We start from the raw sequence: 26,664 nt of genomic DNA, 5'->3' as shown, positions 1-26,664 counted from the left end.
GAGAGGTACTACAAATATTTCAGAAATGTTATGAAAGTCTGTATAAAGCAGAGAAATATGGAGATCAAGAAAAGGTAGAGATGGAAATGTTTATGGAAGATTTAAATATGCTAAGGTTAGAGGAAGATGAGGCTCAAATACTAACAGGACACGAAGAGATGAGATAAAAATGGTGATGTATAACCAAACAGGAAAGTCCCCAAGAACAGATGGTATTAGTGTGGAAGTTTGGAAGCTGGGAGGGAAAAAACTGATAAAGATCTGGAAGGTTTTGTTTAACAGTATTTTAAGAGGAAGAGAAGCCCCAACATCCTGGAAGAAAGCGGCAGTGGCTGTAACAACTAAAGAGGGTAAAGATCCATCAGATCCAGCTTCATACAGGCCCATTTCAATCCTAAACCACAATTATAAACTGGTTAAAAGAATGGCAAAGGTGATGCCAAAATTGACAGACATGGATCAATGTCATTTGACAACATTAACAGAACATTGATTCAGAGGGAAGCTGAATGTAAGAAAATACTACTGTTGCTGGTGGGTCTGGATGAAGAGAAAGCATTTGACAGAGTAAGCTGTGAGTTTATGGACAGGACAAATGGAAGCATTTACATTCCCTGAGAACATTATAAAATTGATTAGGAAGATACATGAGGGATCAGGGGCAAAAAGTGGGTGGGTTCCTCGCTGATCATTTCTATTTTAGCAGAGGAACCAGGCAGAGATGTCCTCTTTCCCCTTTATTTTCACTACATTTAGAACCACTGGCAAAAAAAATAAGAGACTCAGAAATTCAAGGATATAGTTGGTATGGTAGTCAAGAAAAGCTGGCTCTATCTGCAGATATTATTCTATACTTGATAAAACCAGAAAGGGACAGTTCAGTGTTGTGGAACATTTTGAGGCAGTTTAAAATTTTTCAGGATACAGAGCATACCTCTCTACCTCTTGGCACAAGAAATTTGGACAAAGCATGACAATGTGGGAACAAAGGGCCAAATATAGCGACACAGTTTAAATATTGCTCTTATAAAATTTGAAAGTTGCTAGAATAACATAATTTGTGTTAGCTTGCATTGCCTGAAAGACAAAGTTTGCAACTCAAAGGCATGTCATTATTTGGTGACTTTAATCCTTCGATCATACTAGTGATTTATCAGAAAAACAAAATGTGTATGAGGAACAGGCCAAAAATAAGAGGCAAAAAGTTGAACACACTGAGAAAATCTCGACAGTTGAGAGTTATGATACAAAATTAATGAAGCTAAAGACAACGGCAATAGCTGGAAATTATGGACCCAGACATGAATACGTTCAGCAATATTCATATTTATGAGGACATGATAAAATGAAGCATTTTTAAGTATGAACGGAAAAGGATTTTAAGGATATGTGGAAAGAGACTAAACAAAAGACAATACAAAAACTGAGAAAATGGTAGCTCTGTCATATGGATATGGATAGCAAGATACATGCAGTTAAATGTTTTTAGAACCTTTGGCTTTAAACACAGGTCAGGCATATTTGCATCAACCAGAGAAGTTGTGGATAGCAATTAATAAAGAGCTGAAGGATTTTATCTAGGAGGAGAACATGGCAAGAGTCAAGCGGGATAATCTGATTCTTCAAACTGAACAAGGCGGTTTGGGATTACCCGATATGAAGGAGTACTTCTGAGCTACACAGCTAAGGCTCCTATACATAGCACAAGTAGAAACCTATAATTCAAAGTAGAAAGGGATGAAGAAATGTAGGGAAGTTCAAGAAACCAGGAGAGACTGGGATTTTGGATGCAGAACCTTATAGAGAATAACAATAACTATGCAGAATATTATATTCATAAAGTAGTAGACAGTATTCTAAGAACTAAGCCAACATGAAAATGGAGAAATGAGATTCTGCCGATAGGGATGACTGCAATTAGGGATACAGACAATAGGCAAGAGGGGGCTGGAATTTATTGGAAAAAAATGGTAAAAGAACCAAGTTATTGGGAGCAAATAATTACAGAGGGAAAGGGAATGGGTGGAGGCAAATAATTTATTTGGACTGCAGGATAGAGACCACCTTTCCTGTCAAGGATTGGCATCAGTGCATAGGTACAGAGAAAGATGGGGGGATCCTAAGCGAAAGGCCAGCACTGGTAGAGGTTTTAGTAGAATCTATAACAGAAGCTGCTGTTAAAAAGGAATAATTAGTACAGTGTATAAAATATTGCATGAAACTAAGAGTTAGAAAGGATTGGGAAGAGAGACTGGATACGCAATTCACAAAGAAACAATGGGGACATATATGCATGTCTCCCAAATATGCAACAAAATCTGAAACATTTAGGATCTTCTCCTGGATCGGATCACTTTCTTCTAGACAAAAGCAAGCCACCAAATAAGGCTGTCGACCACACTACAAAATGACTGGGATTCATAGAGAATCTGTGAGGCCAGGAATACTGATTCAGCTAAAGCACATTGATATGATGCTTCTGCAGAGAATTCACATGGTACTTAAGACACTCCATCCAAAACAGACTCTCTGCCTCTCCAAAATGCATGAATTGAGGCATAGTCAAAGTGCAAGAAGTGGCAACCCCAGGTCCAGGCGGAGGCATCAGACTCACCAATCTAGGAAGTAACAGCAGGATTATGAAAATGGGAACCAGATCCAAGAGAGAAGTTAGATTCATCTACTCTCAGCAAACGGACACTGAAAGACCTCAATGTGAAGGTGGGGATAAATGCCTGAAAAAGGTTGCTGCCACTCCAAAAGGTACCAAACAAATAAGGTTCATCATTTGTGTGTTTTCTCCATCTAGGAAGCCAGACTCCTTTTTCTGGATACAACATGAAAAAGGGAAATGTCACAGCTTCAGAATGAGTCATAAAATGCAGTATGAATAGAATAGTCTGCACTGGCAGAAGGGAGATGACACTGAGTGTGGATACAGATAAAGCCCAATCTACTGCCTCTATCATGCATTATTGTGGCAGGAAAAAATAATAAAACACTAAACATCCAGGAACTGGAATAGAAAATCATCATGCTGGGCATCTACATCATATCACTGGGATGTAAGAAAGGTCGAGAGAGAAGATTTTCTACTGTAAGTGCTTAAGAAAAAAGTGCTAAGGTCTCCTATGTGGTTCTTAGACATTTGTGAATAAAAGGAATGCTATGAAGTAAAAATGATGCACTGCAAGAAAATTGCATTTTGTTGCAAAGAATTTAAGGTTCAACAAACTTGCAAAATTTTTAAAAGAAAAAATATGACTAGCTTGTGCTCAATCTAATGTTACTTATAGCAGCAAACTATCACATATACATAGAGTAACAAAAGAGACAAAGAAAATGCATGCAGGTGGAATTGCCCTAGTTAAACATTTTTCAATACAGCAAGGTATCAACCTAAGTAGTGTATATTCACACAGTAAATTGTACTAAAATTTGTTTTATATGATGAATGTGCACAGTAACCAGAAGTAACATTCCCCTCAAAGCATTTGTTGTAAAGCCACATTCTAAAATTGTTCGGTTCATGTCGGAGGATTGTCTTCCATCCGCAAAAAATCAAAACCAATGTAAAAATGTACTAATTACACCTGGGACTCAACTATAGGAGGTAGCTTCTCTGTTTCTAGTAATTAGTTCTCTTACTGGCACTAACAAAAGTCACAATAGCTGCCTTTCTGTTTTTGTGATTCTACTTCAAACAAAGCCACTGAAATGAGAAAGGAGTTTCAATATATTTAACCAAAACAACTAACAAATAAATTACTTTTGCTACGAGAAAAGAATCAAGGTAGAAAGCAAACAGTGTTATAAGATATCTGCAAGCTGACAGCATCTCCAAAAGTTGTAGTTTGTGCAAAGGAACTTTTAACAGTTTGACGGATTAAGAAAGCCAAGTGCAAGGACTTCCACAAGCATGTTCTTCAGAACGGTGAGGATAGGAGGGGTTAAAAATAAATGTATTTTGGTGGATGTGAGTCACTGGCTAGGTCTTTCTTAATTATGCAAATCCAGTGATGAGCCAATACACTACTTTCCTCAAAAATCTCTCTTAAATATATGAAATTAAAAATGAGAAAAGCTGTGCAGAAAATAGAACTGTCTTTGAAATATGCATTTTGTCTGGTATGGCTATGGATGCTTACTCAGACAAAGTTGTCACTTGGTTTGATACAAGCAGCAGACCCAAATAAAAAGTATGTAGAACTTCATTAGAAGATGCTGGAATGAAAATAATCTTACTAATGAGGAAAATACAACCCTTTATTAGGGGTGCCAACTTATCCGAGCTCTATCTGTGATGGGAAGTCATTTAACTCTTAGAAATGAGATGCAGTGATGCTGAGTAACATTAGCTAGGTGCATAAATCTGAAAAAAAAAACTTCTACGCAGTGTTTTATAGTAATACTACAATTTATTAAGACAGAAGCGCAGTAATAGGTAATGTACACTCAGCATTGTCAGCAGCACAACAGGTAGAACACTCGCCTTTGGTGCAGAAAGTTATGGGTTTTATTTCCACATCAAATAGATCCATTACTGACACTGCAGCATAAGAGGACTGGCTGCACTCGAGTGTGCCATCCTTTGGATGAGACGTTAAAATGAGGTCCCATCTGCTTGAGATGCTGGGTAGCTCAGGTCAATGTAAAAGACCAGAAGACATCCAGTGAGAAGAGTAGGGGACGTTACCTGTGCCCCTGTCCATATTTTCCCTGGTAGTATAAATATAACCTTGGGTCTTCCCTGAAAAGAGGATACTAGCCTAGTTCGACTAACTCAGTCAACAAAGGATAAATAAAAATAAAAAATAAAAAAATAAATAAAATACTTAAATCTAGAAATTAGGATACTGATGGCAACTGTCTGTTGAGCATCTGTGATGTATAGATTTGAAACAGGGTCACAGGCCAACAAGTAATTGCATAACTTTTCTGGTTATCAGAGCAACATGTCTGTGAAAGGTAATAGTATCAAGAGTGCCATCCAATAGAATTCCAGATATTTTTGTTCTGTATAGAATGGCAGTTTGTTTCTCCAAAGGTCGGTGATATGTGGGGTGGGGAATCTCTGCTAGGCTTTTGGCTGTGCCAGTCATCACAGCCATAGAGTTGTTAGTGCTTATAACTAGTTTATCAGAACAGATTACGGAGAAATCATACTGTAGCATAATGTTTATTCGATGGGATGACTTGTGATAGTCAGTTATGGCAATATCATTCACATAAAAGGTAATGTTGAAATGTGCAGTATATTAATGGAGACTGTTAATGCAAAGACAAAATAATAGTGAGGTTGACACATAGCCCTGAGAAACCATGTTGGTGAGATAACCTGTGCCAGTGTGTCTGTTTAGACAGAAAACAGTGAAAGGTAAACGTCTGTTAAGAAATCATAAACATGTAAATTTATGAACTGCAAAAAATTAATTGTATATTGGGAAGAGATCAGTATGTTTTTATGGGGTTTATCTGATAATTGTTCTTTAACTAGATCAGTAATACTAATGAATGTTCCATTTCCTGTATCTGTAAAAGCTAGAGTAGAATGTTTTGGGCTCTCTTGGCAGTTGCTAGAAAAGTTATTACAAAAAAATGGAAATCAAACTCAGTTCCAATGTTCAAAGAATTTTTAAATTTAACAGCAATACTAAATAAAACTGAAGAAGTGATCAGAATAACATCTATAAATCATACTAAGACTTTTAGTGGTTGAGATAACCTTGAAATGTTGAAGTACCAAGACTCAATGTGTTAATTGTATAAGATTACCTTGATGATTCAATGTATTCCCCATCATCGTATATGTAATGTTGAATTTCGTCCTTTCTGTACATACATTGTAAATATGTTAAATTAAAACATTTCTTAAAAAATAGAAACCATAACCTGTTAGTTTAAGCTGTAGTTGTTGATTGAAGGAGGAAGAAAATCACCCAGGATTTAGAAGCTTACACAGTACAGTTTATCCCTTCCTTCAGCTCACCCATCATCCTGTACCAACTAACCAGCATGATATTAGTTTTAGAGGAGAATTCAACACTACATCTGCTTTTTAGAAGGGGAGAATGAAGTGCTTTCCCACAAAGATCAGAGAGGAATCTGAACTGCCTAGTAGTTCATGTCAAATGGAACGACGAGATGGTTATGCATCTACCAATTAATTTTTACGCATCTTGGGCTCATAATTTGAGGGAGAAGACAAGGCTGAGGTCAGGGACAACAGACAATCTGAATGGACTTGATGAATGTAACAACATAACCCCTCGTGGGGTGAGGACTGCATTTTTAATTACACCACATAAAAAGTACAGTTTTGTACACTTTACCATAAATGTAGATGTTCGAGTGTATTCACTGTTGCAGTCCTCACATTTGGGTTATCTGCCTGCAGGTAGCCCTCAGCCGACCTGAATACCAGAGTCTTCGGATTTCTGCGTCGGATGCTGTCGCTTCTACCCTGACGTCAGGGGTATAAAACATGCAGCTGACGCCATTACATGATTTTTTCTTGCCCCAGATGTCAGGTGCCCCCACAATAGGAAGCAATTATATGGTATGGTACACCCCCATCAAAAAGCAAATACACAAGAAAAAATAAATATACCAACAAGAAGGAAAGGTAGAGCCAAGAAAAGTCAGGGGCTGGAGGGAGGGTAATCAGGACTGCAACAGTGAATACACTCGAACATCTACATTTATGGTAAGTGTACACAACTGTACAGTGTTCTTCGTGTTTCACTGCTGCAATCATCACATTTGGATTGATTCCCAAAGCTAAGGAAGGGAAGAGGAAGTTAAAGAGCATTACGGCCAGCTATTAAGCCCTGCAAGACTGCAGTGGCAAATCCAGCTCTGGATTTAGAAAAGATAGGCATGTAGTAATGCTTGGTGAAGGTATGTACAGAGCTCCAGGTAGGAGTTTCTAGGATGTCCCTGGTAGGGACTCCTCTGAGAAATGCCACAGAGGTAGATGCAGCCCAGGTGGAATGTGATCTTATCCCCTGTGGGATAAGTTTTCCATGGTGCTTGTAACAGAAATGAATGCAATGGGCTATCCATTTGGAAATGGTTTGCTTTACAATGGCCTTCCCCTCTGCCCCTGCAGCAAAGCCAACTAGAAGCTGTTCAGATTTTCTGAGAGGCTTAGTCCTGTCCAAATAGAACCCAAGTTGTTTGTGCAAGTCCAGAGTTTGCAGTATTCGTACCCCTTTGTTTTATGGATTAGGGAAAAATGTAGGCAAATGAATGGACTGATTTAGGGCCACACTAGACACCACCTTGGGCATAAAGGAAGGATTAGTCTGAGGGAAACCCTGCCTGCATGGAAGATAATGAAGGGTTCCACTGCCATGAGGGCCTGTATTTCAGACACTCTTCTTGCTGAAGTGATGGCTAGAAGGAAGGCTGTTTTCCAAGAAAGGAATTTCAACTCTGCTGTTGCAGCTGGCTCAAAGGGGGGAAGAGAGTTTTTTCAATACAAAGTTAAGGTCCCAGGCTGGAGTGGGAGCTCTCCTTAATGGTCTTAAATTTTTGGCCCCTCTAAGGAATTGTTTTAGCAAGGGGTGAGAGAAGAGGGGTGGCCCAGTATATAATGTGCTGAAATGGCAGAGGCATGAATTTTAATTGACGAGAAGGGTAGGCCCTTGTGGAGCATTTCTGTTAAGTACTCTAGAATATGAGGTAAGCTGGGCACCACTGTGCCTATCCCCTGAGCCTGGCTCCAGAACAGTATCTTCTCCACTTTTCAGCATAAGATTTTCTAGTACTAGAACTCCTTGCCTCCAGAATGACATCCAGCACCTGCTTACTGAAGGATGCTAGAGGAGAGCTCAAGGAATTAGCCAGGCTGCAAGGTTCAGGGTTTGACAGTGAGGGTGCAGAATCTGGCCCGCCTGCTGGGACAGCAGGGAAGGGGTCTGAGGCAGGTGCCATAATTGTAACAGTGTCATACTGCGCAAGAGGGGATACCAGTGCTGGCGTGGCCAGTCTCGTGCAATCAGTATTGTCCTTGACTTGTCCTGTTTGATCTTTAGTACAACCTTTGAGAGGAGAGGCAAAGGGGGAAAGGCACAAACCGAGAGGCTTTCCCAGGTAAAGGACAGGGCCATCCACTTTCCAAGCTTGACTGTGGGGAGTTCTTGTGCAGAATTTGTTCAATTGGTAGTTCTGAGGGGAGGCAAACAGGTCTACCTCTGGAGTCCCCCATTTGTTCCTCAAGAGGTTGAATATTTTGGGTTCTAGTTTCCATTCATGTGGGTCCATGAGATTTCTGCTTAAGTCGTCTGCCAGTGAATTTAGTTTGCCTGGCAGGAATTGTGCTTGTAGGTGTACTTGTTAGCTCAAGGCTGTGTTCCACAGAGCCATGGCTAGTCTGCAGAGAGGGTATGAGTGGGTTCCCCCCTGCTTGTTTATGTACCACATAACTGTGGTGTTGTCTGTCTTTACCAATAGTTGCCCTGGAAGAATACGTTCATTGAAGGCTGTCAGAACATTCTGTACAGCTAACATTTTTTTTAACTGATATGCAGGTGCATCTGTCTCGGGTTCCATTTGCCCTGAATGCACTGCCCTGCCATGTGAGCCCTCCCATGCATAGTCTGATGCATCTATTGTTAGGGTTTGGGCAGCAGGTGGTAGAGTGAAAGGGGGTCCCTTGTTGTGGTAGCAGGCCTCTGCCCACCAAAGGAACTGTCTTCATACAAGGAATGATAGAAATCATTGTTTCCAGGTCCTGAGAATGTTGACACCATAGGCTTTTTAGATACCACTGGAGTTTCCTTACATGCAGTCTTGCATATGGAATTAGTAGAATGCAAGAGGCCATGAACCCCAGAGCTTGTAGTATATTTTCCTTGAAAATAGCTGGGGTTTTGTGGCCAATAGTTTGAAGTAGGTTGTCAAATAAGCTTGTTTCCCTGGAGTGAGGAATGCCATCTGGGAAGTGGTCTTCAAGCTTGCTCCCAGGAATACAATCTGTTGGCAGGGTACTAGGTGAGATTTCTTTTCACTGATGCTGTACCCCAGTGAGGTTAGAAGTTTCTTTACAAATGCCAGGTGTTGTAATAGCAAGTCCTGGCTTTCTGCCTGAATCAGACAATCGCCCAACTATGAGTAAATTTGAATATTTTTCTGCCTGCAAAATGCAATGGCTGGAGCTAGACACTTTGTGTGAGCAGTAGATAAGCCAAAGGGAAGTGCAGAGAACTGAAAGTGCATGGAGCCCGCCCTGAAACGTAGGTATTGTCTGCAGGATCCTCTTATTGGGATGTGCAGGTAAGCTTCCTTTAAGTCTAGGGTTGCCAGCCAGGCATCCTTGGTTAACATAGGAATAAGCTGTTGAAAAGTTAGCATTTTGAATTTTGCAACCGCCAGAAAGGTGTTGAGAATAGAGAGGTCCAGGATAGGACGCCAGGAGTTGTCTTTTCTGGGTACCAGAAAAAGTCTTGAATAAAAACCTTGTCCCATTTGTTCTGCTGGGACAGGTTGAATAGCCCTGATACTGAGAAGAGAGAGAACCTGCTGTTGGGTCTCTGCCCACTGATTTGGGGGTAGGTCTGGCCAACCATTTGGGGTTGGTAGTGTGTGGAAGTGGAATCTGTATCCTTCGGAAACTATGTTTAAAACCCATTTGTCCTGGGTAATGAGTTCCCAGTTTTCTGCATGCAGGGCAAGCTTTCCTCCTAAGGGAGCAGGTAGCTGAGCAGGGCTTGGAAGGGTTAGGGCTAAGTCATTGTGCCATTTTTTTCCATGGGGGTGGCTTACTACTCCTTGCTTTAGAAGTGGGAGCCACCTACTGCTTACATCTGTGCGTAGCCTGAGACTGTAGCCTGGGTGGTCTGCTGTTCCTAGGATTGGACTGAGAAGGCCTGGAAGGGACAGGAAAGGACCAGTTCCTTGAAGGCCAATGTCTACTGAACCTGGGAGGCTGTACTTGTAGGAAATCTTTAACAGTTTGCATAGATTTAGCTTTTTCCTTCATCCTTTTGAGGACGACTTCTGCTTTGTTGCCAAAAAGGCGGTTTTGGTTTAAGGGAGCATCCAGTAATTTAGCTTTAACATGATCTGGCAAGTTTTGTTCCTTAAGCCAAGCATGCCTTCTAAGTACAGACCCAGTGAAAGTAGCCCTGCAAGATGCTTCTAAAGCGTCAAAACCAAATTGCAAAGTACATTTACCAACTTGTTCTGCAGAATGCATTAAATCTTGCAATTCTTTGTGTTCAGTACAGTCAGGAATCAACATCATTTTCTGTTTAAATAGTCCCATAATATGCTGCTGATACTTTAACATATGAAACTGGCAATTTAAAGCCCTAATGACCAAAGTAGCAGAAGTGTATTCCTTCTTACCCAATCTGTCTAAGGCTCTAGACTCTATCAGAAGGGGTAGGATTTTTGGCAGCCTTAATGCCTTTTGGTCCTTGGGAAACGGTCTCTGGAGCCACAGAAAGATTCTTGAAGAGTTACTTGTGAAAGTCAGGTAACTCTGTAGTACCTGTCAGGTTTTCTGGGAGCTGGAGGCAAAGTGTCTGGGGTAAGGCTAGATTCCAGGAAAGTATCATCTACAATGTCCAGAACAGGAGGGATAGCTAAAGGCCTGTGTTAAGGCAGGAGTAAAAATTCCCCAAGTCTCTTTTTGGACTCAGAGTAATCCTGGCTTTCCCTGCGGAAATGCTCCATAAGAGTATGCAAGGTTTCACCGAAAGAAAAATCTTATGGAGGGGAAACAGAGGAGAATGGAATCCTCTGCATCAGAATCCTCATAAGTAGATAAGGGCAAATTCTGGTAATCAGAAGGAGCAGAAATATCAGATTCCTAATCAAAAGAATCAGAAAGAAAATCAGTTCTAGGTCTCTTGGAGGGGAAGGCTGGCTTCCCCTAATTAAGGTAATAATGTCTTCAGCCATTCTAAGCATTTGTTTGTGAGGCATATGGGCCTGAGCCTGCGGTTTTGGTCATTGGTTTTCTAGGAGTAGTGAGAGTTTTTGGCCTGAGGAATTCGGAACTTCTGGATGGAAATGATAGCATTGGTTTAATAGTAGGCCTAAATACACCCTCAGAAGACACCTACACAGTGGCTCCGGATCCATCAAAGGTAGAGACACCCAGAGGTTCCGTAGTCAAAGAAGCATCTCGCGGCATACTGGACTCCAAATGGGTCTCAGTAGAGGCCTGTGAATCTGAAGTAGTGGGTATCAGGGGCTGCGAAAGCACCTCACTGAGTACCGGTGGACTGGCGACTAGCTTAACGGAAGCGTAGTCGGCAGTTTTGGACCTATGTGGTCTGTCTCTGTCTTTATCTTTACGTTTTTTTCAGAAGATCGGTAGTCGGATGACTTAACGAAGCCATTACGGAGTACATAGATCGAGTACAAAAGTAACTGTCTGCAAAAATGGCCCAACGACAAATAGTTTGGGCATTGAACAAGGCACAAAACTAATAGCGAGGGACGTCGCGGTCTGGCCTAAACAGGGGATGTGGTAAGAATGAAAATCTCTATGAGGTATTTGCTTTCCACAGGTAAGACAATTGTTAACTTTTATTGACATTGGTTGGAGCAAAAAAAAGGATCCCCAATGGGGTACTTATCTTTTTTGAAGACTTCAGGTCTGAAACTCGAAAATGAAAATTTCAGGAGACGACCAACCGGCACTTGCGAACTGCTTCTGGCACCGCAGGGCAAGAAAGACTGATGTAATGGCGTTGGCTGCACGTTTTATACCCCTGACGACCTGACGTCAGGGAAGAAGCGACAGCATCCGATGCAGAAATCCTAAGACTCTGGTATTCAGGCCGGCTGAGGGCTACCTGCAGGCAGATAACCCAAATGTGAGGACTGCAACAGTGAAACACGAAGAACATCTTTCTTCAGAACAGCTAGAACTTTACAAATTATTTTTTTCTTCTGCACCTGCCAGAAGAGGCAGAAAGGTTAACAATGCAGTCGAATTGAGAATCTTTACTAGAAAACTGAATTTATGTCTTATTTTTGAAGAGCTGGTATCACATACTGGTATGCAACTAAACCTTTCTGTTACAACCCGCCTTTGCTGTCAACTTTACAAAACTTTTACGACACCCGACGATATGATATACGAAATATTTTTTGACAAGACCAAAAGAAAATTTTACAATTTCAAAAGGGAACAGCACCACACTCTCTAAAACTACTACTGGAAAAATGTTTGAGGTTTATAGAGACAGAAACGGGTAGGGGGGAGTTATAATGCACCGAACGATGGAAAATGTTCTATCGCACACCGATGAATATAAATCTTTACAGCTTTTTGATGTATGCCAATGCTATAAACGCACTGATTATATACTATGAGACTTGTTACATTAACTCATTATACCCAGGTGCATTTGCAGTTAACTCCTACTTATGCCTCTAGGCATCAAATATTGCTTGCTCATATTTGCATCAATAATTCCAAAGCCATGCCATGTACAAGTTTTAATAGATTTCATCTTAAAGCTTACATAAAAGCAAACTCAAATGCATTAATATTTGACCTATGTCTAGTGCAGGTAAATAGATATAAACTGTTGTTTTTTTATACTAATTTATATAGATATAATTGTCGCACATTTCTAAATATTTCAACAACCAAGTAACACAGATAGAACTTCTTAGCCTCATACGAAAGCTCTCAGCTAGACTAATAAAATGCTGACATTATGTGTATAACTTGAGTGGATGCTGAGATATTGTAAGTTGTTTACAAAATATTACAAAAGTAATAGTTACTGTGTTTACTGTGACTTATAAAATTTGGTTTAAGACCCAGAACCTAAAGAATGCTACCACTATAAAAATAGTTTGCCAGTGATACTACTTTCATAATTCCTTATGGTTCCAGAGATATGAACATCTGTTTGAAATGTGAGAATATAATTTGATTTTGTAAAAGGCTTAGGCTCCGCCCACTGGAAATTACAGTGCAAACGTTCTGAGCTCCATTGGAGTGAATGAGTTAAGGGTACATCATACCTTTTATTTATCACTTTATGCATATGAAACTCCCAAGCTTGGGACACATTTTGGGATACCCAGTACCGATGGTGTCAAAGTATATAGAACTTCCATCTTGAACCAAAGTCCAGAAGTTGGATAATATGGGTTCAGGCACCTAGGCAGCGAGACATTTCCTTGTGGTATATTTGGTTGGGGACACACGGCTGAAGTGACATTCAGATGTAGAGAAACATGGCTGTTGTGAATTCCCTTTGGGCAATGAAAAGCACACACTGACATGCCCATAGCTTTAATCAAATGCATGGGTCTGGAAGAAGTAATGAGTGTTCTGCTCAGTGTACTGTACATGCTCATGTAACTACAACATGTAGAAGTGGGCTACAGCATATAGGAAATCTTGCATGCTATTATAGTCACACTTATGCTCCACTATACATTTTGGTAATGTTCCCTTGACATTGTGAAGGGGGTACTGGTCCATGCACACAGACTATAAAGGCACTGCCTGTTGTGCAATGCAGTTTTACTGCCACTGACATGCTCACTGCCCAGCCGGGTCTATATTAGTAACTTGAACGCTTACCTTATCGAATCCCATAACGTCGACCCGTCCTTATCGAAATGCAAAAACATCCACAAGAGCGAAACCGGAAACGTAGAAACGTCATGATTGGCCTTCTGTGGTATAGCTCTGTAAGGTAAGTGTGTGACAGTTACGGACCTTAGGGTTAAGGTGCAGGTTAACGCAAGTGCATGGATGGTAATGTATGTTAGATTTAGTGTAGGGTTTTGTTAAGTGTATGTGTGTGGTTTTGTTAAGTGTATGTGTGTGGATTATTTAGTTTGTTTGGGTTTAGCTTTTTAAGGTACGTGTGCGACAGTTATGGACCTTAGGGTTAGGGTGCGGGTTAAGTTAAGTGCATACTCGGTGGTATATGTAAGATTTAGTGTAAGGTTAGAAGTAGGGTTTAGTTTACGGTTAGAAGTAGGGTTTTGGTTAGTGTATGTATGTGGTTTATTTAGTTTGTTTGTGTAGGTAGTATGTAGCGGGTGGTGGGGTGGGACAAGTATGATAGTTCGATGTTTTGAATTTTGCAGTTTAGGGCATTCGGTGTTTATGCGGTTTGATGAGGATGGCTCGACATTTAGGGATTCGATAAGGTAAGCGTTCATGTTTATAATATAGACCCGGCCAGCCTGCCCATGATGCCTTGGGGGCCATCGATATAATTTTCCCCCTGTGCATTTAGTTATTGAAAGTGTGGGCATCACACAGCATTCTTCTCTTTGCCCACAGGGAATTAGCCACTGCTATATTTTTCTGCAGCTAATGTCACTTCAGCCATGTGTCCCCAGCCAAATGTACCACAGGGAAATGTCTCACTACCTAGGTGCCTGAACATGGATAATATTAAGAACTTATGGGATTTTCTTGACAAGATTAGAAAATTTACTTCTGATGGTAACAAAACTGTTTTTTAATTCAGATATTAACTCTTTGTTTACCTGTATCCTGTCTCCAATGGCATAGGGTTTGTTATGATGTGCCTTACATATTTTTTAACATTCCAATGTGTTTATTAACACTGTATGTACCTTACTGGAGCTACTACTAGAAAACATTTTTTCAACTTTTAATATTACCTGCAAGCACATGGAGTTATTATAGGAGCGACTATAGCTCCTTCCTTTTCAATCCTGTTTTAGGACAGTGGGACGGCCACTTTTTATCTTAGGTCAATCTTTTTTTCCAGAGAAGTCTTGTGCTTAAAGTTTGTTGATTATCTGTTTTTCACTGGGCAAGGTATTAGGGAAGAATGTGACTCTTTGTCAAAGAGCTAAACTGAACTACTACCTTTTTGAAATTCTCACTAGGTACCACTGAGTTAAAGGTTAACTTTTTGGACATTGAGCTAACAATGCAATCTCTAACCAAATCATTTAGTAGCAAAATTTACAGGAAGGACACCTTTGTTAATATTGATTTCCACCTTAAGAGTAATCATCCAGGAGATGCAACCTCCCTAGGGGGCAGATGATTTAAGCCTGCACTCTTACTACAGATGAACATTTTTTTTAAATACAACTGCCATGTTTAACTACAGGGGTATAATACAGACATACTACACAAGACTGTTACAGACACATTACTGCTTCGTGGTCAGAATGCTATCCCAGATATTTATTAAAAGGTTAAATTAGGAAATTTTGCTAAACAGAATTTCTACTGCTTTTTGTTATGGGCATTTCTTCAGATACTGAATGCATTAGGAATGTTAACTGGGATACATTAAAAGGTAATTCTGAACTTATTAAAGTTGTAGGGGATTAGCTCAAGTCCACTTCCACAAAATAATTTATTCTTTAAGAATATGCTACAACAAGATAGCATTAAGATGCATTTACCTATAACTAACAAACAATGGGGAACATATAAGAGTGGCCATTGTAAAATCCATAAACACACTACAAAAGCCTCTTCTGTACTGTTGCAGCATACGGATAGAACTATACATAACTGCCAATATAATGGTAATTCCATTGCAGTAATATACATTATGTTATACAATTGCTTCTACATTGGCATACCCACAGGAAGTTATCAAAGAAAATAAAGAAACATCTATATGCTACAAAATCCAACAATGCCATTTTTAGACATAGCAGAATATGCAAGAACAAATTTAACGGACCATGAACCCTATAATTACAGAGGAGGGAACTACATTAAAAAACTTGAAACCAGGGAAACTAAGTGGAAGTTATGTTCCCTGGTATTAATGATGCAGTTAATATAAAACGTTTATTGAAGGAGGCACGGTTGAGAAAATAAAGAAAATAAGCAAACAGAACACGATGCATGTACTGGAAAATGCAGTATAATTATGTGGTTACACATACTTTACAAGAGTTTTACTAGATTTTTATGCATGTATGTATCCTTTTAAGAATAGTCCTGTGATTATCAAGTGCTCATCATGTGACAAGTTTTGAGGCTTTATATACTGTGTGATTACCTATGTGCTCATTCTGAAGAAGTCCTGTGGATGAAAATGTTAAATTAATTTTGTTGGCAAATGGGGTCTTTACTTATTTTCTACACTGGTTCTGGGATTGTGTTTTTGTTGGTTGTAAAAGAAACTGGCTAAGGAGGGTGGGTTTGGGTAGCTGATGCCAGCTCACTCGTCTTGGCTGGGAAAGGGAAGCAGCCCACTCAGATGCACTGCTCGCACCCAGAGGAAGAAAAAGACATGGTAGGAAGCATGAAGAACTGCAGATGCATGCATATTCATATGCAGATCTGTGTATACACTGTGGGTAAGATCCTCAGTCTGACACAGGGGCAAGAGGGTAAGGGTAGGGGTATTCAGAAAAACCCCTGATGTTGACTGATTTTCACCCAATTAGGAACAAATGGGATGGTTGTGTCATAGGATGGCTGGTAGTCCATGAGGACAAAGATTGCTAAAAAATAAAATCAAGTAAGAAAGAAAGACAGGTTTTTCACGGAATTCATAAACCAAGTCCAGTTGAAACGCTCCTACCATGATAACATGCTGGAAAAGAGTAGACCATGACAAATGAAATACTGAATGGCTTTAGCTAGATCCTAAAAACTACCAGCAATCGAAAGAAGGAGTATGACATTGCATATGGTGCGAGTAGGGAACAATTAAATCTTTCTAGTATGAGGGACCCAAATCATATACACATAAGAAAAACAACATCAACTCTTCAAACGCAATACAAAACTAGGTGGGCAACCAGTGCAGTTCATGCAGCGTGCCAACTACAACACTGTTAACAAGTAACCATGCTGCAGAGTTCAGCACAGGTGGCAATCAGTCTTGGTATTAAGTCATCCCTGACAGAAGACATGGCAACAGATAACACAAAAACGAGGCAGCAGCAATGACTCCTGAACCTTCTGTGCATTATATGAGGAAAGCCAGAGCAATATCAGTGTTCTGACTGAGGAACTGCCACCAAAGGTAAGACAATAATCCTATGATTATCAGCTCCAATGCACTGGATACTGTTCATGTTGTATTCCCGATTCTGAGAAGAACTATAATCTCAAGCTGAGTCAAGGCCACAGGCTTTGTAGTAGCTAAAAAAATGAAGATCAATTCTCAATAAAACACACATATTAACATCACAACTTGAGAGAATGGCTCTCAATAAAAATTGGTGGTCAGACAAGCTAGATCAAGTAATGACTTATTCTAGAGAAACATTTGCTTTCAAAACTGTAAAGACAAAGTAGAGTAAAAGAAAAGGAACCCACAATTCCTATCTTCTCCAATGATCTGTAGAGCTAGAATTGTCTTACTGAGGCACTTCAAGATCAAGGAACCATAGCCAATATCTTCTTTGACAAAAAAAGATCATTAGTGCTAGTGAAAATCTTATAATACCTAATACCTCAGATGTGAACTCAGATTCCTCTCCTATGAAGCAATGTTCTAGGTTCATATTAAAAAAGCAGATTAGAGTCAAAGTCCACTACAGTGCATAATCTGGTTTCAGGAAAAGCCACAGTGATCCATGCTGACTAACATGCAATAAATTGCACTATTCATAAGGGACAGACATTATAAAAAATTTGTTTAAATTACCTTAACAATATCAATCCCTCCAACAAGTTCACCTTTTACATATAGCTGAGGGTATGTTGGCCAATTGGAATATGTTTTTAATCCCTGCCGAACCTAAAGGAAGACATTTTAAAATTTTAAAACACTGACACTTGGAAAAAAAAGTTAAGTTTAATCTATACTACTATAACAAAATGAAGTCAGAAGTCCTTACTTCTTCATCTTCCAGTATATCAAAACTCTCAAATTCAACACTAAAGAAATAAAATAAAACAATGTATCAACAATTAAGTAACAAGTTAATCTATTAAATTATCTTTCTTTTGTTCAGAACATTATTTTAACATATCCTTCAAAATGAAAAGAATTTCCTTACATTATGTTGCTTACTTTTGTATGAAATATTGAAACAGCATATATGTACAATAACTGATGGCATGCCACTAATGCAGTTCCAAAACTGAATGACTAAACTGTACAAATAGCTAATCATTAGCGAATTATAGCGTTCTGGTTTTCGCTATTTGTACGGTTTAGTCATTTCGAACGCTATTTACTTGTTTCTGGAGTTAAAACTGAATGTTTGTAATACCTCAGAAGTGAACTCAGATTCTGCTGAAGAGGAACAGATGTTTTTTGTGGAAACACCAAGACATGAAGTGATAACTGATCTCTAATCAATAATAAAACGTATTAAGCAAGTAATACATCAAAGATGCAATAACTTTATATATTAATCTCTGAGGTATCAAGCATGTGGCACAGACTCCATAACATCAGGAATTTTAAAATGCTAACTACAACTCAGTAAAACAAGAAACAACTGTAGAAATTCCATTTATTCTAGTCTAAAGATAACCATTCATTGTTCTATGACCTTATTACATATCTATAGCATCATGCATTTTAAACTCATTTTTACAAATAAAGTGCTTAAACCTAGTCATCTGATAATAATCAAAAACAAATACATGCAAAAAGAATACATAAAATCAACAAGTATGACATTAATAACAGCTAGGCACACATAATCATTAATTAATAATGGCTTCATAAGTGGATTCATTTACACACCAGTAAAATGGAACTTGGGGGATGTCAGGAAGGAGCTAGTCAACACCATACCACAGGAAAGGTGCAAGGAAAGCAAATGAAGTCCTGCCGAATGTCTCAAAGATGAATCCTAATAATGACCAGCAGCCCTTACATGATAACTGGACATACCTGGCAAAAAAGTAGGAAGACAAACTCTTGCAAACAGATATGGCCCAAACCATAAAATGGCATGACAGGTTAAAACTAAATGCCTTAAAACTGACCAAATATCAGGAGCCACAGCTAATATCTGGTTGCAGAATTCTGCACCTAATGAAGGCTGGCAATATCACAGTCAAATGACCACATGCAAGATGCATTACAGTAATAACATCAGGAAAAAAAAAATAAACACCACACAGATCACTGTGGTAATACATGAAGTCAGAATCACGCTGTTATCTTAGGGGATACTCTTCAGATGACAATATAATGAGTGAACAACTTGAGCACTGAATTATAGTTATTTTAAAAAGAACAACCTATTCAACTACATTTTTAAGCCTGTCATTCAAGCATTCATTGAAATGCTGTGTCACAGATGGTCACTAATAAAAATCAAAGGAAGCAAAGTAATTAAAAATGTGAATTAGTTCTTAGTGTCAAAAGTAAGCAGTCACAGCACTCTTGTAAGCCGATCTGAGAGAAAACCATAGTAAATGACCTTTCCATCATAGGAACTCCTCTCTGACCCTCTAAAATGACATCAGGACGGTGAAGGCATTGACTGTAAAACAAAATTATCCTACCCATACCAGCCCCTATCAGGTAATTTCGAGGTACAACACATTAGAAAACAATAACGACCACTTCATTTGATACAGAGAGATTAGTAATGCAGAAAAGTTCAAGATATGCTGAAAAAGTTTTTTTCCCCATTTTTGGGTGCAGTTCTCCTTTAATGGTATTATATACGCCACAATATGCAATATGATACAAGAATCAAGCACTGCAGCACACCCACAAACAAGTGGGTAGCAAGTACTGCGATTAAAACTTTAGTTCCATCTTTCAATGATTATTGAGAACTGCATGAGTATTGTAGACGCAATACCATATGTGAGCAGTTGTCTGATACGAATGTCATCATCCACAGTATTTGAAACTGCTGCAAAGAGGGTTAAAACGGTCAAAATTACAGTATAATCTTTAATCTTTCACCATCAAGAAGTCATTTATTACCCTAATGAGGACAGTCCCTGTGCTGTGTCAATATAAAAAAAAAAGCCAGAGTGATATGGGCAGTCCTGTAATACAGAGGGATAAAGGCTTAACTACAGCTCAGACGTCTAAGGCACTAACAGGAAGGGATGAACATGCCTTATCCTGGGGAATGAAGCTTGCCTAGGTACTCTGCGAGCGTAGGCATGGTCCATAGAGAGGAGAGAAACAGGCCAACATGCGAAAGGTAGAAGGAAAGACTAGAGTAGGTCATAAACACCCTCCCTCAGAAGTACTCACTGGCATGACACCCTTAAGATTCAAACTGGCCCCAACTTGGAAAAGAAAGAAGTCTGGGAGTGGAAGGAGAAACTGGGAGACCCTGTGATGGATGGGACACTGGTAGGGCTGTAAAGTATGAAGCAGCTGGGGGGATCAGAATGATACGGATTTAGGAGATCATGGGATATTAAATACTGCTGAAACTGTACTTGTGCTTCTTTCCCATTAATTCATAATAATTAAAGGAGACTAGAAATTCACTGGCAATTTACCTGATTAGATATATACACATGGCTTACTCATAATGGGGATAGCTATGGTCTTTTAAAAACTGCACGAAAAAAATCCTGGGAGAAATGATGCAAAATCAAACAACCCATGAACCCATCAAGACAAAACTTGGAAAGCCTTGAAGGTTATGGGTCTGTAACACAGAAGGCAGGACATAAAGCCTTGTTGTAAACATTTCTCAGGGTTAGTGAACTTATTTCGAAGGATTCCCAATATTGCAAGAATTCTGATTTCTGTTGTAAAGCATTTGTTACTGCACTTCAGCACAAAGCCAGCTTGTTTTACATTAGGATGGTTCTTTTGCACTCTGGTGGGAACACAGAGCTAAATTCAACCCATCTAAGGTAGGAACTACTGGTCAATAGCTTACTGTGATTTCATCTGATTGGCCTGAGGTTTTAACTTTATAAAAGTCTTTCATCTTCTTGGTATAAAAGAATTATATTTTTGTGAGACTATGCTCGTTTACTCAGAGCTTCCTTGTGCGTGGCTTGGACACCTGTGACTAAGCCAGCACTGCATTAACTGTATTTAATTGAATTACTGATTTTTTTACTCTGCACTTTGAAATTGTGTTTCATTGCCTTATATAGCATAGGCTAGATTCAGACCAGCTGAATCTAGACTGTTTGGTATCACTGTGCTCTTAAACCAGCCATCTTAGATTAAGAGGGCCTCCCTGCACCCTTGTGGCAGATGTGTGTAGCTCAGGACCCATTTGAGTTGGGGACTGCCAGAAAAAGGCTCAATTTGGGGTTTTCCTATTAGTAGTTGTTACAAACTGTTTAAATTCACCTGTACATAAGCCTCACATTTGCCCATTGCTGCGCACCACATAACAGGTTTAGCAGTGCCTTGTACAGATGCAAACGCCTAGGAACATTATTTTTCCCTAAAGAACTACCAGTAGAATTCCCCCAAGCTTCCTTGCTGAGCAAAGGCCAACTCAGCTGTGCTCTAAGCAGCGTTCTCACACATCATCCACAACCTATTATACACCCACTGCCTTTGGTACTCCAAGTTAAACTAGTACACTAGTTCAACCAAGGCCATAAGGCCAACTAGCCCACTTCCTTCCCAGATACCACAGTCAGAAAAATCCTGCACAATGGACGGGCAATTTCTCATCATTCCTTCTGCCAGCTTGATTGATATGGGCATCTTGAGGCAAAGTAGCAATTGCTTCATGTATACCGACAACTATTTACTCCTAAAGCAAACACCCTATGTTAGAGATGCAAATACACTGTGGAATTTGAGTCAGTTCTCTCATGTAAAAAGAAACTAAACATCAAACAGGCTGTCAGCACACATGCTTCACTTCTCACACAAAAGGTCATGACCCATAAACCTATATATGTAGAGGTACTCACTAAAAGCATACCAAAAGAACAGATTCCTCCCAAACTCACACCACCCACACTCAACACTAAGCAAAAAGAAACTTCTACACATAACACACTCAACCATGTCTCAACACATAAGCCCCCAAGGCAAAACACATTAAATGTCTTGGTCATAGATGACTCCATAGTGAGAAGCACAGATGTCCCCCTCACCAGACTGGACAAGGAAAAGGTCATGGTCAGCTGCTTATCAGGTGCCAGGATCAGACAAATCATACATGCACTCAAGTACCATTATGACTCTGGCACAGTCCATGTTGAAATTAATGACTTCAGGCATACCTCTCTGGACTATATGAAGACAGACATGACAGAACTCTCTGTGTGTCCCAGACAAGTATGCCCCTAGCCCTAAGCAGTATCCTACCCTTATCCAGGATGATGCCACAATATAAAAAAAAGAAAATGATTGACTTCGACAACTGGCTTAGCTACTGGTGTCAGTCCAGGGGATCCAGTATCTGTCAGCCTGGGAGGATATGGTAAACAGTCTGTACCTGTTCACACTAGGCTTCTTGATACTGGCAAAAGCCCTTGCCTCCCCCATAATGCCTTTTTTAGGCAATGTCAAAACAACAAATTTTCCATCGTAACAAAATATAATCGAGACAAACTCAGGGTTGTGCTACTTATGCTAGGAGTTTAAACATGAAACCACACTCCCTAGAAGCACTTCTCACCTTGGAGGATGCTGGCGTCTGTGCAGTTAGAGAGACATGGTTCAAGGCCACTGACAGTACCCCGACCGTGCACAGCTACAACGCCTTCCACATGTACAGACCTCAAAATGAGCATGAAGGAACCAAAGGTGGAAGTATATCCATCTTCATTAAAACTAAATACACTTTGAGACTGGTCAAACATCATGACTCTCTCAAACTACTCCATGTCCAGTTAACTATTGAGAAAGTACCATACCACATATCATTGCTAGCTACAGATTACCAACCATGAACCAGGATAAGCACACCGCCTACCTAGATTTACTAGATTTCAACTATCCTTCCATAGGCTGGGGGACAAACATGCTTGCCCAGAGGTTCCTGGACTTTAACACAAATGCTCTGGAACAGTCTGCACCCCACTAGGGGCTCTAATGTTTAGGACATAGTACTCAACAATATGGAGGGGGTGCTGTACCCCCCCCCATGGATGTTGCCCTCCCTGGTTAGGTCAGATGACAAATCAGTCCCGTCTGAAGTAACTACTGGAACTAACACCCTCATACAGCAAAAAGTATAAAAAACTTCAGCAAAACTAACTACAGCCTACTAATTGATGGTAATAAAAGCTTCATACCACCTGCAATGGCAGACATCAATGTTCACTATGCAGAAGAGCATGCAAATGCCCCTATACAAACACTTAAGCGACTGTCTGCACCTGACTGGATCAAACTGGGTCTTCCTGTAAAAACAAGCCCTGTGGTGGACTTCAAGTACAAACAGATTATATTACAACAGGAAGAAAATCTCATCTAAAAAGCAAGATGGATATCACTCTGCAGAAGAAGAAATCCTTCCTAAGACTAAACAAGAAAATCAGAAAGCAAATTATGAAACTAAAATCGCATCCCTAGCCAAGTATAAGGCATTCTTTAACTATGTCCAAAGTCTAAAAGAGAATGCTCAGCTATGTGCCGAACTGGTTGTAGATGGGATCACGATATCGCCAACTTGCTACCTGACAGATTCGGCACAAATTTCAACCCCCTATCTCTACCTACCATATACCACAGCATACCTGACACCAGCCCTCTGCTTAGTATCTCTAGAGAACAGGTTATCTCTGCGCTCACCTAGGCCAAAATACACAGCCTCAATGGGACCAAGATAATATCCCAGATTGTTTACTAAGCAATCTAAAACAAGACCTAGTGGACCTACATGGCATTCTCTTTAATTGTAGCTTGAGAACTGGCTTTGATTCTCCAGACTGGAGAACAGAAACAGTAAACCCCCTGCACAAAGGGAGCCATCAACGAACCCTGGGAACTACAGAATCAGAAGTCTACCCAACCTCATCTACAAGGCTATGGAAAGAACTATCATGGACCTTATCAACAAGGACATAGGTGACCTCCAAAAGCTGGACCCAGCCCAGTTTGGCTTCATTAAGGGTAAATCATGCTCATTAAACATGGTAGACTTATTTGAGAATGTCACTAAAGCCATGGATGAAGGTAAGATAGTGCACACAGCCTATCTCGACCTTGCCAAGGTTTTCGACACAATTCCCCACTCTGGCATTGTTGAGAGCTTGGGATTAACCCTTACATTACTAGATGGGTAACCAACTGGATCACCAACAGAACACACACTGTTAAAATTGGTGACTCCACCTCCACCAACAGACCCATCACTATTGGAGTACATAGGGGTCTGTGCTGGGCCCCTTACTGTTTGGCATCTATTCTCAGAAGTCCAGGCCAAAGTAGACAGCCTTTGGCTCACCAGGTTCGCTGATGACAGCAAGCTGGGAGCAATTACCGAGTCCCCCAACAATGTCAACATATCACAAGAAAGGCCAGCACAAATAAATGGTACCAAAGTCATGGTTTAAAACTAAATGCCAAAAATGCGTTATTACTTCTGCTGGCAAAACAGAATTCCCTGGAAATTACAGTACTGACAGCATCCCTCTGAGTTCCAACCCAGTGGTGCGAGACTTGGGAATACAGGTTACTAGCAATCTAAACTTCGACCACCAAGTTTTCACAGCGGTAAGGAAAGATGTCCTTCTATTCCTATGTTGCAGTATTCAAGTTGTGGGATTTCCTGCCCTCAGGCGACTTGTATGTTGGCTCCTATACAAAAGCTTCGGCTTAGCTGCTGCAGTGTGCGTAGGACGTCAGACGGAAGGCCATAAATCAGGGGCCTTAAATGTGACGTCTGCACGCACAATCCTCAGAACTTTTCAGCCGCAGACTACCAACGCATCATGTGATCACTCCTTCTCAGACGTCGCATTAAAAAGCTAAGTAACCCCTTAGGTTTCTGTTTTTCTTTACATATACGATTATCGCTTAGGCTTGGTTGCTGTAGCAATTTTTAGCTGATGTCAGGTAAAAAGGGTAAATGCCAATGCGGGCACCAGATACCCCATAAAGACGCCCATGATAGGCGTGTTTTTTGCTTAGGCCAGGAGCATGACCATTCCACCTGCTCCATTTGTCAATCATTTGCACCAAAGACCCTATGTGTCTGGCCGCATTACACCTCTACCTAGAAAATCAGTGCCTTAAGCGGTTAGCCCTCAGAATGGATCCTGCCTTGGACGTCGCATCCAAACCTCTGCGTAAGAAGCCCAAGATTCCAAGGCCCTGTACGCCTGCCGCTTTGTTACAGGATGCCCCACCAACTGCCAACTTAGGAGCTGTGGGGGCACCCGGCAGATCCGTCAACTTCAATGACGACCTTTGGGAAAGCTGTTGCTCACCGAATGACCGGCACGTCCTCGGAGCCTACCCAGACACAAACTGATGTCGAAGGGGAACCAGAATCTGTGGTACCTCCGACTGGGATCCAGAGTTCTGAAACAGTTGCTTCTAAACCTGACTTTAGGCTGGTTTCAACTTCCACCCCGGTCAAAAAGAAACCGAAAACCAAGCATGCCTCCTCCACTGCAGAAGCCTACCAGATTGGCAGTCCTTCACTTCTTCCCTCATGCAGGCCTTTATAGCCCTAAGGCCTTCAGCCTCAACCTCCACCTCTCTACCTTTACTTAGCCATAGGCCTGCCTCAGCCTCTTCCCTTCCTCCCTTGACTTCTCAGGTGTGGGAGGAAGAGGATGATTCTTCCTTTTCTTCCTCAGAGGACTCTATATCTTATACCTCACAAATTGCATGTCCCCAGGAGTATTATTCTCCTGATGAGGAATCTATTGAAGGGGATTCTCCCCCTGAGGATATTACCTTTGGTGAGACCATCACCAAGATGAAAGACTATTTCAAATGGGATAATTCACAAATGACTGACACCCAAAAGAGGAACTTTGAGCTCCTTCAAGTAGAATCCCCCTCCCCTTCTGCTGTTCCTCCGGTTCTGCCTGCTTACTTGGATGATTAATTCTGCATCTAAGGCCCCAGACTCACAGCCACCTGCCCCCAAGTGAACAGACCACTTCTACAAGGTGCCTGATGAGCAAATATTCTTGGTCAAACCACCCTTGGCAGACCAAGCAGTGATTGCCACCTTCCCTGATAAGCAATTCAGACTGCTTCCCTGCACCTCTCTCCTACCCACTGATAAAAACAGCAAATCTATGGATAGGATGGGCAAGAAGGTATACACCTCCTCCACTTTGGCTTTCAGAGCCATTAATTATCAGACGCAGATGACTAAATATGCTCTGGACTTGGTGTCTCAAGCCTCCTCCATGCTGGTGTCTATCCCTGAAAACCCCACTAAGGCTGACATCTCCTTCAAGCTGTCCTTGGCTACACACGTAGCCAGACACTCGATTACATGCAACTATGACACTGCAGAGGCATCTGCTCGCTCTGCAGCATCTGCTTCTGTCCTCAGGAGATACTCCTGGCTGAGACTTCAGAATCTCCCAGAAAACATCAAGTACAAGATCTTGGATGCTCCCCCTGGATCACAATTTCCTTTTTGGAAAACAATCTGCAGATCTCTTCAAGAATCTGCAAGAAAAAAGTAAGGAATTGCAGGACATTAAGCATTTACTGGTGCCCCCCATTCCCAAGTACTATAGAAACTACCCTGCTAGGACCACCTTTATAAGGCGTAATCCTCCACAGACAGGTGCTTCCTCTTCCAGATCTAGAAGAGGGGCAAGACCACCCACCATGTCCAGACCTAATGCACCAGATCGGCAGCCCAGAC

At 40.7% G+C, this 26,664-nt stretch overlaps 1 protein-coding gene across 2 annotated transcripts in view; it reads right to left on the bottom strand.

The window, feature by feature from the left end:
- The window catches only part of GLRX3 (glutaredoxin 3), a 669,028-nt gene that overhangs the window by 26,975 nt on the left and 615,389 nt on the right, over nt 1–26,664 (bottom strand). For both annotated transcript variants that reach the window (XM_044056332.1, XM_044056331.1), the window contains 2 exons: nt 17,797–17,836; nt 17,604–17,696 (listed from right to left, as the gene is read on the bottom strand). In XM_044056332.1, coding sequence (XP_043912267.1) covers nt 17,604–17,696; nt 17,797–17,836 — 133 coding nt within the window. The remainder of the gene's footprint in view (nt 1–17,603; nt 17,697–17,796; nt 17,837–26,664) is intronic.

The sequence above is a fragment of the Protopterus annectens genome, chromosome 14.part0 (genome assembly GCF_019279795.1).
Source record: "Protopterus annectens isolate FY-2018-M chromosome 14.part0, PAN1.0, whole genome shotgun sequence".
Classification (NCBI taxonomy): Eukaryota; Metazoa; Chordata; order Ceratodontiformes; family Protopteridae; genus Protopterus; species Protopterus annectens.
The sequence above is the reverse complement of the archived record's forward strand: the minus strand, read 5'-3'. Positions and strand labels throughout refer to the sequence as shown.